The 15,844-nt window shown below is 42.5% G+C and overlaps 1 protein-coding gene across 1 annotated transcript in view; it reads right to left on the reverse strand.

Annotated features, from left to right (window-relative positions):
• The window catches only part of TACC2 (transforming acidic coiled-coil containing protein 2), a 115,107-nt gene that overhangs the window by 22,549 nt on the left and 76,714 nt on the right, over positions 1–15,844 (reverse strand). Inside the window, exons 9-12 of the mRNA XM_052677138.1 lie at positions 15,596–15,753; positions 8,544–9,861; positions 4,436–4,496; positions 3,284–3,485 (exon numbers count right to left, since the gene is read on the reverse strand). Of these exons, the coding sequence (XP_052533098.1) occupies positions 3,284–3,485; positions 4,436–4,496; positions 8,544–9,861; positions 15,596–15,753 (1,739 nt within the window). The remainder of the gene's footprint in view (positions 1–3,283; positions 3,486–4,435; positions 4,497–8,543; positions 9,862–15,595; positions 15,754–15,844) is intronic.

The following is a 15,844-nucleotide window of genomic DNA, read 5'->3' on the forward strand; positions in this document are numbered from 1 at the left end:
TGTCACATTTAATCATGGAGGAAAAACCCAAGGTGGGAAGCTTGGTTTACAAAGAGCCCTAAATCTAGACCTTAAAAAAAATGCAAATCTTTGCTGCTGCTCTACTTCTCATCTCCTAATTAGACTGCTGGGAATAACCAGATTTCTTTCCAATCCATCATCTTCCAGGGGTGAGATGAGAGAGGAGGACTGATAAGACACAGCCAGATGGAATCACAGAATCATAATCATAGAATCCTAGAATGGTCTGGGTTGAAAAGAACCACAGTGATCATCTGGTTCAACTCCCTGCTGTGTGCAGGTCGCCAACCAGCAGCCCAGGCTGCCCAGAGCCACATTCAGCCTGGCCTTGAATGCCTGCAGGGATGGGGCATCCACAGCCTCCTTGGGCAACCTGTGCCAGTGCCTCACCACCCTCTGGGTGAAAAACTTCCTCCTCATATCCAACCTAAACCTCCCCTGTCTCAGTTTAAAACCATTCCCCTTGTCCTATCACCGTCCACCCATGTAAACAGCCATTATCTCTATAGGAAAGGAGAGCATATCTTTCTGGACCCAAGCAAAAACAAAGATTTTGTCCAGTTATACCATAACTTAAAAATTAAAACCACAATTATTTGCCCAAATTCCATATTTTACCCTGTTGCCACGAGCCTAACCCAATAAACCACATACCACATTTCCATTATAAACAGGTCCTAGTGAATGCATTTGCATTGAGATAAAAGCATGTACAAAAATTCCTATAGATTTGCAGCTTTTGAAAAGCAGGGCTTGTATCAGGAAGATGAAAGCCATCATTAGAACATTTATGCTTTACAAGCAAAACCAACCCTAAAAACAATCTCTTACATTCTTAGATTTTTTTTTTAAGTAAAAAGCATCAGAGAGTACAAGAAGTGCAATTCCACAACCTATGTATTTTGTAAAACAACCACAAACTCACAGAAAATGACATTTGGGAGATATTAATACTAAAATACCTAAGAGAATGCTATGATAGGCTCCTGGCTGGTTTAAATTCCTGGCACCATGTGTTTTAATGGTAATAAGAAGCCAGGTGAGGCAGACAACCTCCAGGCATCAGACATGAATTTCTTCCTAGCGAAAGCAAAGCCAAAACTGAAACAAGGAGCTGATAACAACCTGCTGGACATCACACTGCAGGAGAAATGAAGAAACGTTTCATTTGCTTCCTATAGCCCAGCAAGGAGCAGCACAGTACTTGTGGGGCAGTTTCACAGCCCAACCAACCCCAAGGGAGCCCAGAAGCAGGCTGTGCAGCATCGCTGTGCCACCGCCATCCTCTGCTGCCATGGGGGGCTGTCAGCCTGCAGCTGCCTCCAGCCTCAGCCTGCTTCTGGGATAGCACACAATTTTGCTGATTGAGGAAGCAGGATGCAGATGGAAACACCTCAACAAGGAACAAAAGGAAGAACATGGCTTGCTAAAAGCGGTGTAGCTTCGTCTCATTAGACTCACAGTTAGATAGCATCTCCTCTCCCAGGTATCACCTCTAAGATACCATCTCCCCTCCAGAATCTCACGCTCCAGTTATCTCCATGCATTCAAAATCTACCAATGCCCAGGATATCATACGAGGTAAGATAATTATCTTTTACAAATGCATACGGCAGACTTACTAAGCGATGCTCTTCAACTCCTCCTACAAATAGCTGCACGGTTACATCACCACTTTCTGCTAATAATTACTGCTTATTTCTGGTCTGTGAAATGGCCAAAAAAAAAAGGCAGCAGCTATAAGCAGAGTGCAACAGACGAGTGCTGGATGTGCGGGCTCACTCTGTGGTTGGGCTGCATTGGTACAAAAGCAGTGTTGGGTTACAGGGTAACAGTCACACCACTGTCTGGGAGGGGTGAAAGAGGAACAGCGCTGAGAAACAGCCCTGAAACTGCTCAAACATTCCTCTGAGCAGCAGTAGTAAGCCTGCCAAGGGAAGAAAATGATTATTTTTAAGAGATCTGAAAAGCGGAAGCGTTGTTGATTATAATTAGCATGTAATCTGAAACTCCAACTGTACCATGCAGCACACGAGATGAGACAATTAGCATTTAATTAGGAGCTTTGCACACTTTCTTCTTCCACTTTGATAGCTCAAGTGATTGCTTTACAGTCTCTCGCTATCCTTTTGTTCCATTTCCTTTCATACAACCTCCATTTTCCAATATTTGGGAGGTTATTATTAAAAAAATACTCCTTGGCTTTCTCTTTCTCACTTGATCATAAAATCAAATGTATTAATCCAGACTGACATCCTTATCTGAACAGCAGACTCAACAGATTTCCATGAAATCCAGGCTGTGCAAATACATAAGCACGTGTGTATGAACATGTGCAGCCCCATCACAAGCAGCTTTATCATTCATGCCTTTTAATATCAAACACATTTGACCTAAAAGCTTAGCAGTTCTTAATCAAGCAAAAACTCTTCAAATGGTATAGAACAGCTTTAGTGTTAGCTTGGGACTCAGGTTAAAAGGTTAGGAAAAATAAGGAAATCTGATTGAGAGGAAAAAGTTGAAGCCAAGGTAAACTCATGCATTCCTCCCACTCTCAAAGCTGAAAATCTGCCCTCTGAGCAGATGTTGCAGAGCAGTGCTTCCTCTGCTAACCCCAGCGAAGGCCACACACAGATTTCCAAGTGGCTAAATTCTCTCTTCCACATTTCACAGACCCGGAATGACAACCCTCAATCACAGACGCTTCCAGCTTTGTCTCACAATTGCTTATACTAAGGTACCAGAAAAAAGATCTGAGGCTGACACTTCAGGTGATTTGACTTGGTACCTGAATAACTATCTTCCCCAAAAGATATCCTGGGTATTTCTGTGCATATAGAAACCTGGATCCCAGCAGCCTGAAGGGAGGAGTAAGTTAAGGGCCCTAATGTACAAACTTTGAGCAGAGCTGTAACCACGTTTTCTCCCATTCACATTATAGACACAGGCTTGGGCAAAATCCTTGCTGCAGATCTAAGAGCACTGACAGAGAGCAGTTCAGCCCTGTGAAGACACAGGCAGCACCCAAAGCACACGGCAACTCTATAATCAATAATAAAAGGAAAGCACAAGTCAGTGCTCCGACAGGCTCTTTCATTTAAGCTGCCCCTCTACCCTCACTTGAAAACTCAAGATGTGATTACTGGGCCATTTATTCAGCCCCCCATAACTGCCAAGCTCCTCAACCTGATCCAAAGAGCACCATTGTAGAGTTCCCCAGAATAACACCAGCTGGATGCAGACAGCCCAGTATACAGCATACCCTCTGTAGGAGAGCTGAACTTGGTCTCATTGACAAATGTGGACAGATCAGAGGGCTGTGGGTAATCCTGCTTGTCCGTGCTCAGGTCCACAGTCATGCAGGTCCATTTCTGGCTGGTCACTGCCAGTTTCTCCTCATCTGTTGCATGAACCACTGCAGATATGACAGGAGGCGTTTCTGGGGTAGGCAGCGGGGTGGGATCCTGTAGAAAACAGGGCTGATTAATCCTGTTATCTTTCATCAAGAAGTTTTATGGTCAGCTCTGAATTCCTCCACCTGACTGCAGTCATCCTTTTAATTCCACGCTCTTCACTGCAGCCCTGTCTAAAATGCTTACCGAAAAATAAAGTGCTGCATTTAGAACTGCCCTAGCAACAAGCCTTCCTCCTGTTACTGAGCTCTTTGATGGTAAACACTCACATTGCAAAGCTGCCTTGATAACAAGGCAGAAAGAAAATCTGGAGCCGTTTAAACCCTTTAAACACTTGACAGAAGTTGCACCCACTGTCAGGACTGAAGACTTAGAAGAGCAAAGCTGACTTTTTAGGCTTCCCTTGCAGGAGCAAGTCTGTGTAGGACTGTGAGGTCACAAACCCTTTCTGCACTTCTATGCCATCAACCTGCATCAATGGAAGGCAAGATGGGGGAGAAGAAGGCAGGCAGCAGTGTGGAAGGAGCAGTGCTGCATCAAAGCAGTTGGGCCCTTACACACAGAGAGCTTCTGTTACCTCCCTTCTAAGGGAACCACCTGCTGGCTGTTTACAGCAAGGAATAGAGCCTTCCAAGCACGTGCTCCTGCTAGACCAGCCCTCTTGTTTTACTTCTGTTTTCCTTCTCAGCCCAGTGTGTCTAGCTTCTTACTTCTGAATACAAAAACTGCAAGGTGGATGCTTGGCTTAATTTTTCTTTTAATGTATGCCACTCCAAAGCATACTTGATAATAGCCTAAATGGGATTCCCAGAGCAATATATACTGCATAGATGCCAAAAGCTTTATACCTCATGATTACAGCCCCACACATTCTACTTGGACACCAGTATGCTTACATTCTTTACCAAAGTTCTTCTGTTATTAAATGGACAACTGTAAATCAAAATGTCTCTTCTTCACCCCTGCAAGAATATATGTATCACAACGATGCAGTACTTTACCTGAGAAGGAGGATCAGATAGTGGAGATCTTTTTGGTGATTTTTTCACCCTAAATGTATCACTAAAAACAAAGTTAAGACAGTTAGCATGGTAATAGCAGAAAGAAATGGCTCATTTCACACTTAGCAAGAGACAGCTACAGAAAGTGCATTCTCTGTAAGCCCTTCTGCTTTTAAATCCCATCCATTAGGCAGCAGCACCACAGAGAAACATGCTGGTGGTACATACATTTGTCATGCATTTGGAACAGACCTTGATACCCAAAAAGCTGAGAAAAGCAGGATTGCCATATTTCTAAATTCACAGAAAAAATGTGGGGTTTTTTTCCAGCTAACTACTGACAGAATGTTATTTACAGAACAGAGTTGCTGCTCCACTGCAATTCAAATCTCTGCTCCAGCAGACATCTTCATTGGCCTTAAGCAAATCATTTAACTTCTGTCTGCTCCAGTTTCCCATCTGAAAATAAAGCCCTAAACATATCTTTACAGGAATGACCTGGGAATTAAACCTGACAGACTCAGTCAGTAAGCTCCAAGCACCCCACAGGGCATGGAGATGAGAAAGAAATGGGTATGATTTGGGCAAAGGACATAAAAAAAGGCTGCGGAGGATGCCGTTGCTTTGCAGCACAAAGTTCCATCCTTACCAACAGACATGATAAATGTCTCCCTTTGAGATATCCCCCCTCACTGCAGCCTTCCAGTACCTACAGGGAGGCTACAAACAGGAGGGGAGTCAACTCTTTACAAGGGTAGATAATAGCAGGACAAGGGGAAATGGTTTTATGTTGAGGGAGGGAAGATTTAGGTTGGATGTCAGGGGGAAGTTCTTTGCTATGAGAGTGGTGAGGTGCTGGAACAGCTGCCCAGAGAGGCTGTGGATGCCCGGTACCTGGAGGTGTTCAAGGCCAGGTTGGATGGGGCCCTGGGCAGCCTGGTCTAGCATTAAATGTGGAGGTTGGTGGCCCTGCGTGTGGCAGGGGAGTTGGAGCTTGATGATCCTTGAGGTCCCTTCCAACCCTGGCTATTCTATGATTGAAATAAATACAGCATCAAATATGGCAATGCTGCTTCCACTGCCCAACAGCTCACAAAGCAAATCAGGAGTGCAGACACTGTAGCCCTCCAAAAATCCCACAGGTTTAAATTAGGCAAAGAGAACGAAGAATTTATGTTATGTGGAAGTGTATAACTATAAATGTTGGCTTTATCTTCCTTCACAATTGGTTTAAAGCCTTTTCTAACGAGAACATCAACCAATTATCTACCATCTTCATGCATGTTGCCACAGCTGTTCAAACACGTTTTTGCTACTGACTAAAAGAGGCAGAAAACATCCAACTCGTTGATAGAGATTTAATGTAAGACCTTGAGGGGCAGTGGCAAAAGTTACTGCCCATCAGCTCATTCCTGACAGTGAGTAGCAAGGTCAGCACTGTGAATTGTAGTAGTGGCTATCAATTGGAAGAGGGTAAATCAATACCACTTCTATAGGGAAAAATTAATTGGGCAGCTGAATATTAGGGTGTTTGGTGCTACTAACGATCTAGGTAGGATGCTAGAAATAATTAGGACAAGTTATTCCCTTAAGGAGAAATAAATCATGCAGTATTTAAGAAAGATGGATTGTACAATGTTTCTGTGTGATGGTAGGAATAAAACTGCTGTATTATCTCTAGGATGGGAATTCTGCAGTTTTTAAAAGAGGATCTTCTTTGACAGGCAAACAGATAATGAGGCATTAGACTCCTCTAACTCATTCACAGATGGGCGCTTTCCTTAAACAAGCTTTCATATGTGCCAGTGAAGTGACACAGTTAACACAAGAGCTTCATGCTGAATAATAACTGATCATGCTGCAAAATAAACGAGTAAAATTAAAAAGCCCATAAATCAAAGAAGAAAATTGAAATGTTAGCTTAGAATTACTTACAACAGAGAACATACAGACATCACATCTTCTACCATCCTAAGACAAATAAGACAAAGAAAAGAGAGACAGACAGAAGGAACTGACAAAAAAGATAAACCTACAAATACTGTTAATGTGTTACGGCAATCTGATCATGCATATCTTCTACCTGCAGAACCTCTACTTTTTACTGAGCAACAGTTTCAGAAGAAAAAATATTAATACTTAAGTTTTCCACTCTTTCTAAATTCAACCTTATACTTCAGACATGCATTCATCTTACAAAGCATTTGTCAAAGCTGAAGACACTGAACTAAATTCTCATCAACAAATGAACCATTCTTGCCATGCCTGATGGCAGCCACCTGTTTCTCCTCAAAGCACACTACTGCTTGTTAGGGATAAGAGATGTCAGACTGTCTTGAACAGCAATTAAGCTTAAGGAAAGCGCTACTACTCAGCTTGGCAGCTCCTGCTCCATTCCTCACGTGTGAGGCTCCTGAAGCTGGCATGCTGCATTTCCAAAGACAGCCTCCAACCACCCAGCTCCTTCGGGAGCATGTTGACACAAACCACCTATCTGGATACAGCATTGAGCAGGGACTCAGGAGGCATCAGCTGCTCTTTGTTCACTTTCATCTGAGCAAGATGATCCATCACGAAACAGCTCAGCACTTCAGCACGTGAACAGAGAGTGATTTGCATCAAGCTGACATCCATTGTAGAAAGCTCGTGTTTCCATGTGTACAGCACCATAGTAGTGCACACTTAGCAATGACTTACGCTCATGCCCGGCTTTTTCACCTCTCATAAGTCTCATCTAACAACAGCAGTCTTTCTGTATGATGAACACGTTCTCAATCTGGTCTATGGAATTTTATTTCTGCAACTCTCAACAGAAAACAAGCAAGCAAACAACAACAGAAAACCTGGCTTGGCAAAATTCTTTAATTTGGATATATTACAGTATCGTTTCTAATTCCAACACCTATCAACAGCTCAGAGCAGTGTTTTGCACTGGCTTCTCTCTCCTATCCTATTGAGGAGGCACCGTCAAGGAGGGTCCAACAGGCAGTATCTTTGCCCATGCTGGGTTCTCATACCCTGGATCCCATAAAAGAGTCACACCAAGGGGCCTTGTTACAGAGAGAGCAGTGACAGGCAGAGACAAATATAGCCACTGCCTCCCACAGCATCCTCTAGCAAGCTTGAGGCCAATTTTCTTCTAGAAAGCGTTAGAGCTGCAGGCAGTGCTGTGCATTAACATGCAGATCCCCTTCGTTAGAAACCACTTGCAAAAGTAGGTTATAGGGCTGCAGTGAGCAGATATCTATTATAATGCCGTGAAAGAAGCTCCAAACAAGGGCAGAAAATTCTTATCATCCTTCTGAAAAAAAAAGATTACAAAAATCTACAAACTCTTTTTAAATTCACATCGCCCCAAAACTAACAACTTTGGAATTGGTTCCGATACTCAGAGCAGATGGGTGGACCCAAGAAGCTTATACCAGGGGTCCTGCTCCTGGCTGGCTGTAAATATTGGACTCTGGGGTCTGATGACATAAAAATTCCCCTCTTTTCCCAAGTACAACTCAAGTTGTTCCTCTCTTGCAGTCAGACTTCTGCACATTGGTTTCAACCTCCCAACTCCTTTAGGGAAGACATTCTTTGCAAGCTTTACATTAACCATATAATCTTTAAATAGCCCAGTTTTACCAAAATACTAGAAATCATTGGATAAAACTTGCTGTGTACAATAGAGGATTTATTCTTGTCTTACTGTTCCATTCCTTACCCAAAAACTACGATTCATAAAATACTCTTTACTGGTGTGAATCATCTTAAGCAGTTTCAAATTCCAAAACGAGGTCACCAAAAAATTTGACACAAAATTGATAAAATTGGGACTTAATCAGATTGAAAGCTACACTGCACCCCGAGATTCAAAAACTCAATTCCCAGACCAGTGACCTCATCAGGACTGATTCACTGCTGGTTCTCCCTTTTGATCTGGAAATGCCACGCTACCGAGGTAACAGGCTGAGGGAAAGCAGGTACAACATGAGTCAGTTGTGCAGTAAGCAGCACTCAACAGCATCTCCCTTTCTCTTGTCAAAGACAAAACTACCCTAACTATGCTATGGGTAGGAGTGTGCTGCTTCAAATCCAGAAACATCCGAGCCCTTTAACTTACGTCTTTAGTGGCGTCTTCTTCTTTTTTGCAGGTTTATTCAAGTTGTCTCCATCGGTTCCGTTTGTTTCGTTGGCACTGGCTGGTATCTCAAAGGAGGCTGGAGATTTAGTGGGTGAGTTGGCAATCTTAGAAGAAGACTTGAAAGGGTCAATGGAGTCCTCGCACATGTCTGGCTCAAAACTGTACGTTTGTTGAGGCAGTGTGGGAGATTCTTGCATTTTTGTACTGGAGGAGAACGGATTAAAATTGGGATCATCCCACTTGTCAATATCAAAAGTGTAAGATCCTTTTGTGATCGGGATTTCGTTTGGATCAGCGGGTGCCTTTGTCGGTGTGGTCGGAGCATTGTCAAGCTTTTCCACGGACTTTTTAGTCTTTGGCCTCCGTAGTGGCATTTTAGCACCAGGCTTTTTACCTGCTTTTTTAGGAGGAGGAGTGCTCTCCTGCTGCTCTTCACAGATCCCTTTTTCTTCCGAATAGTCAAATTCCAGCCTCACCGCAACACCTTTGGCTGGAGGGTCCTCTTGTCCCCCAGTGTCCGACGGAGTCACCTCCCCAGCCTCCGGTGCAGGTGTAAGAGGTAGCGTTTTCTTATTGGCAGGGGGTGAGTTTTGCACTTTGCTGCCTCCAGTGCTAAAAGCACTAATCCCTTCCAAATTGTCTGGATCCAAAGGGTAGGATCCCTCAGGCACAGCAGAGGCCTCCCGTTTCTCAGCAGAGGTTTTAGAAGGGTCGGTATATTCGGGTTTTACTGAGGCAGCTTTTGCTTCGGGTGCTGGTTTCTCCTCACTCGCAGAAGCTGCTTGGCCAAGGTCAGGAGGCTCTTGTGGCGCTTCCTTCACCAGCGGAGCGTCCAGGGATTTTTTTGCTGGCTGCTTCTTTTTTAAGGAAGCGGGCCTAGATTTCTTCGTTCGCTTAAGTGTACTGGAAGCACTGCTTGAACCAGTACCATAAGCATCTGCTGCCGGCGCTAGAGTCTCGCTGTTGCCAAGGTAGGATGCTCCATCAAAATCACTAGCTTGCAAGCTAAGAGACCGAGATAATGTAGATTTGGAAACTGGCACTGAATCGGTAGATTTTCTTCGAACATTCGCTTTGGGGTCACGATTCTTCACTTCTGGAGAGCTCGGTCCTAAGGCATGGAGAGAGTCAACCAGCTCAATGTTATCAAAGTCCAAGTTGTAAGTTCCACTGCTGGCTATTGGCTTGTCCTCATCGAAGACGGTGGAAAAAGAATGGCAAGGGGGACGAAAAGGGCTTTCTTCAACTGACTCAGTGTGTGACACATCAGTGACAGGGGCAGTTTCAGGAGGTAATCCTGTGGAAACAAACAGAAAACAGTGAATTTCAAATGTCCCTTTACAATAAATTTCCTCACAGTTTGGCCAGTGCTTCAGCAACTGCATGTTCATATTAAGTTTTGTTTCCCATGTTCTATTTTTACTAATTTCCCAGAGGAAAAAACAATGGCACGTGGCTTCCTCTCCACGAGACATCAAGGCTGCTCCTGTCTGCCCTAAGCAGTCAATACGTTCCACTTTGACCTCATAATTTCAAGTTTATAATGGGACATCCATCACTGAGAATTCCGTATGAAACAGATTATGTTAAAGACTAAAAAAGAAATCAATTGGACAACTCTACAAATACTCTCAGTTGCGTATCTTCTATAAGAATGACCATTATGTGCTCCCCACTGATTATTCAAAACATTTCTCAAAGGGTAGTCCTAATTCAAAATTATATTCTAGAACTGTCCAACAGAGCATCTTTTCACTGTAGCTAAGCATTTGCTTGCTGAACAGAATCCTAAAAAGTTCTGTTGAACAATTATATTGGACAAAACAGACAAGCACACAGTGTATATCAAAAGGACAGAAAATACAAAAGTAAGAGAGGATTAAGATAACGATTAAGATTGCTGCCTTCTATCTCATGAAAATTCATTACTGAAATGCCTTACTGATCCTGAATATGGGTTGCTCCTGCTGCCATTGCACTGTTCTGTGTCTGAACCTCACTGCCACCTCTACCAATATGCATGTATCACAGCCAAAGTGTGCAGAGCTCAGAAATCTTCAGTTCCCTACCCAGGACATGCTTAGCTGGTTTTGTACTTAGCAGCTGAGCTCTTGCTGATGAGCACTGAAAGAAAACACTTCAGTTTTTTCTATTGAGCAACATAGCATTTTTCATGTTGTCAACTTCAAATGAGTTCTTTGCCCATCCTTAAGTGATTTCAGCAAAATTTCTATGCACCTTTTTCACTTCAATCTTGACACGTTTTGCAAAACAAATTTCCATTTTGCCCAGCTCCATTCATTAATCTTTTCCATAAAAGCAATACGGGCAGAGAATCAATAAGTACTTTTAGTTAGAAGCCATGACTGGATGATGAACAGATGATGAGCATTTTTTCTTTATTTCAGAGGAAATTTTATGTCCATATAGAAATTATTGTTTAAGGATGCTGAGAACGGAAGAAACTTCAGGGAATCAGATACATTTCCTTAGGGCAGCACGAAATATATTCAGACATTTTCAAAGGAATGACAGCAAGATGGATTGTCTTTGAGGAATTGGATTTTACTGAGTTACATGAATTAAAAACATTGTTTTACTGTGGTTGTTTTGTTTTTTTTTTCTGAAATGAATGCTATTAACTTGGCAGTACTTCAGGACAGTTTATTATTTCCCTCATCTCCTCCGGGTTGTCCGTGGTTTCAGTCTGGTGGAATGGTCACTAATTAAACACCATTTGCTGAGCTTCACACACACATCTCTCACTTCTGACACTGGTCAGACTCAAACAGTGTCATAAAAGCCCACGCTGTACTAAACTGTGCATTTTACATCGAAATGGAATGGAAGACACTTAGCTGGAATACAGAGCAGTAAGCACTTGCATAGCTCTAACAAGTCAGCAGAGCCCAAATCTAGGTCAGCATGAAATAAAAGGGAGATCCAAACACAGTCTTCTGAAATTACATGTTATTTTCACTCCTGCACATGCCGAAGGCCTCACTAGGGTTGAGGTCTCTTGTTTAAAGTCAGTACAAACATTTATTTTATATATATTTAAAAAAATCAGCGTTCTGCAGGACTTGGAACGTAGAAGACAAGCGCAGCACAGCTGAGGTTGGGAACAGATCACAGCAGCAAATGGAGGTACAGCACCCTCCATGCTCCACATAATGCAGAGTTTTAACCCCTTTAATTGCTTTTTTCACAGTTTCCTTCAAACCAAACTCAGTACAGATTTCTGCAGAGCGCAGCTCGACTCACTGCTGTGATGTTTCCATTGTTTCTCTATGGAACAATATGTGAAATTGAGAAAACAGGGCTTCTGGCAGAGCTGCTGCTTGATTCCTCCAGCACCACAAGTGACACAGCTCCACCCTGGTAGCAGCAGGAATGTGGGAGGGAAGAGGTGAGCACTATATATTGCAGAGCAACACAACATTGTATTGCTACAAAGACATGTTAAGATCATTCTTTCCTGATGTTAAAATCATATCCGGAGCACAGTGCCATTTGCTTTCTTACATCACAAGATTAAGCAAAACAGTCTTGCTAATTACAGTATTTCATTAACATACAGCTTGGTGGCAGAGGAATGCACTATGCAAAAGAAGGCAGGATTTGCCTTAGAGAGAACAGCATAAAGTATTGAACAAGGACTTTTAGGGGCCCACTGCAAGATACTGACACTCATACCCAAATGATACCTGTAAGAGATGCCCACTGGTAGATACTAATTATTTTAAGGAGCACAGGTGAAAGCAGGGAAATCTGTTTTGTCCCAAAAAACAGGCGAATCCTGAAAGAAAGCTCCCACTTCATCTCGTTACAAAGAAGGTCCACACACTGCTCCTTCCATGTGGGCACCTTTCTGACTGCAGAAGAACCCTGCCTGGATAGGGTAAGAAAAATCCCTAAACCAACAAAAGCCGAGGCTTTGTGAAGCCAGGCAGTGAGCCCTTGGGATGAGAGGATCCGCACCAAACACAGGCAGTGTTACCTCAGGCAAAGGAACGCTTCCAAAAACCACAGAAGCATCTTCCAATATGCTTTAAAGATATTTTAAGCAGAAAAGAAATGATGCATCTCCACCAGCTACCAGCTTGTTGAATCTAAATCTTAACTGCTTCTTTATGAATAATGAATATCTATTGAGGAAATAGAATCAAGAAATTCCAGCTGCTTTTACATATTCTTCTCCTTCAATTATGCTCAGTTCCAGTGCTAGAGCTGCACTGCATGCTAGGACAGTAGAGTGTTTTGTTCTTTGTTGACGTGTCTCTAAAATAAGAATGAAATCCAATGGACTTAGACTGGAAAATAAAAAGCCTTAACGCTGCTGACTTGGAGGCAAAGCAAAACACTACTTTGAAAGATGTAGAAACAAAACCTGGCCAGGTCTAATAAAGCAAGAAGAAATACAACTCTATTTCTGCTTCCTTGAGAAAAAGAGGCAAAAGGAAACCTCTGGAAAATGCATACAGCACATACTCACACTCTCTGTGATAAAGAAATAACTCACCAGACAAGTATACTTTGCCTACAGCGTATAGAAATCGGAATTACTTAATATTACACATAGTCAAGCACTGCTTATTTCAAGTTCCTGCTTGTCACGAGAAGCCTTTGAAGAAATCAGTTGGTAGCACTATTTTTAAGATTACTGTAAAAATACTCCAGCCATTTATTCTGGGAGAAAATTTAGATGTAAATTTTATTTTCAATTTTCCTGTGCCAGGCTTGGAGAGGGGAAAAAAAAAAAAAGGTTTCCATACCAAAAATTCAGCTCGCTTTTGCCTGGATCACCATCTCTGTACTGTAAATGCTGACTTCCATTCCTCTGGAACAGGAAGGAAGTGGAGATAGGTCTCCCATTGGAGATAAGTGGGCTGTAATGCAGAGGACTGCAGGGTGCAGCTCCCTGAGCTCCATTCATGCCCCCTGGCCCTCTCCCCTCACCAGCAGGTCTCTGGCTCGGCCACGAGGCAGGTTTTACACTGCTGGGAGCTGGAATGAAGCCAGGTGAACCAAGCTGCATTTTGGTCCCATCATATATATTAAGCTTTGAAGTAGTTCTAATTAAAAACTCTCCTCTTGGCTTTCCAGCAGTGGGGTCCAGCTGTTGCGCTAATGAAAGCAGGCAGGATAACTGCAACCGTCTGCATCAATAATTACTGTCAGATACAGATGAAATAATCCTTGGAGCACTGACTGTGCTCCCTCCTTCCACCCCTCCCACTGAAGACAAAGACACGAGGCCAGCCGTTGCTGCCTTGCACCACATGCCAGACTCCTTGCCTGCCCGTCTTCCTTATTGCTATTGTGTGAGCTGTATGGTGCAATGAGAAACGCTCCTTCAGCTGCTCGTAAACCCCAGAAAGGGGCTCAGTGTTGTGTGCAGCCATGTGCACAACCCAGAGGTAACAGAACTGCAGGATAACTGTTCCTCAGTGGCTCATGGAGTACAAAATGTTCAACTAAAATGTCACATTACCAAAGGAGCATGCAAACACCTAGATTAGAGTCTTCGTATTCTTAACTTCTGCTAAAGATTTCAGAAACAAATGAATGCTTTGCGTTGCCCTCCTACATTTGATCTTCTTCTGCATTACATATCTTTCTTCTCTCCCATAAATCATCCTGTTGTATAACTGCATATTTGTTGTATAACTTTGGAGCTCTGTCAGTTTGTAGTAATTTGCCTCCCGTGAACAAAATCTTATTTTCAAATGAAATGTTTTCATCTCTGCCATCCAGTGGCTTTTAATATAGCTCACGTTTGGCTATGAATAATCAGTTTCCTATCTTTCTTCAGGAATATCTGACAGAAAGGAGGGAGAGATGTGGGATACAGGGAGAAAAGAATCACCCGTGACAGGGAAGCACATGCATAATCGAGGGCTTGCAGATAATCTACTGCAGTAATTAAAAACATGCTCCATTCCTGTTTAGCGTAGGATTCTTTTGTTCTCTCAGCAATTAACTTACTTTGTAATCATGGAAACTAAAATTAGAAAAAGGAAAGAAGATGGAGAAATATTTGATACAGTGAAGAGAGAACTGTAAAGGAAAAACTACTAGATCTCAGTATTTCATTTCTATTTTATGGGACCAGTTTGTCCTTTCACATTCTTATAAACTCTTAGCATAACAACAATCTTCAAGAGCACTTCATGAATAAGCCCTAGAAATATTTTCAAGATAGACAGAGATAAGGATAGCTCAGGATATTTCCAAGACTTGTCATATCCCCTAAGGTTGAAACCAAAGCTCAAAAGCCTCCATTATGCATATGAAACACAAGTGAGCTTTAGTAAAATCACTTTTCCACATTTCAGCCAGGTAATCAAGATGACTTGGCTTTTGGATAGGAAAATAGACAGCATAATAGGGAATTCAATCTTAAATTGCTCAGCTGTCATCAGACAACCCAAACAAAGCTAATTTGGGCTAATACAGTGCTTCTACTCCCTCAAATTCTATTATTCAATTTGGAGAACAAAGAACACTCTCTTAGAGACAAAAGTTTCTGTTTTGTTTTTTTTTTAATGCAGTATTCTCTTCTTGAAAGTTCTTTTGTCAGTGCATACCATTTTCATGTATCTGCATTACACGCACACTCATGTGAACTGCTTTGTTACTTCTGTACTGCACCAAAAAGCTCATTACTATTGTTAGATGTTCTACTCTTCTTTCCGTTCTGCTTCAGATGACAGCTGAAAGTGACATTTTGTTAGCTGTCACTGTTAACAGCATCTGCATCTCTCTTAGTAAAGCTCCTAAAGTACTGGGAGGAGGGAATGGAAAAAAATAATGAAGAAAAGATGAACTTTCTAGAATATTTGTCAAATGTTATGGCAGATTCTCTAGTACTTGATTCCAGCGAGCAACTGGGTTTTTCCTCTTGTAGTGGATGAAGATGAGTATAAACTCATTAATCTTCCAGAAGACACTTTGTTAGCATCTGTTCCTTGTCTCTGCTAACACAAACACGTCCTGCAGCAACCTGTCCCATACTGCATGCTTGTTACCTGTGTCTTCCAAGGGCAGCTGAGGCTTTATTTCTTGCTCTGCTATGTCTGCTACAACGGCTACCTCCGTGTCGGGTGGTGGCTGTGGAGGTGATGGAGGAGCCTTGACTGGTGTCGTGGACTCTGGGGTCTCAAATGCTTCTTCTGAGTCAGAGCTCCTGGGGAAAACAAGAGAGAGAGAGAGTTTCCTTTAGCAGGCAGGACTAGTGAGTAGAGTGAAGATTCATGTTTAGAGGAGACAAGTTGTAT

The sequence above is a fragment of the Tympanuchus pallidicinctus genome, unplaced genomic scaffold (assembly GCF_026119805.1).
Source record: "Tympanuchus pallidicinctus isolate F22 unplaced genomic scaffold, pur_lepc_1.0 scaffold16, whole genome shotgun sequence".
NCBI classification, from domain to species: Eukaryota; Metazoa; Chordata; class Aves; order Galliformes; family Phasianidae; genus Tympanuchus; species Tympanuchus pallidicinctus.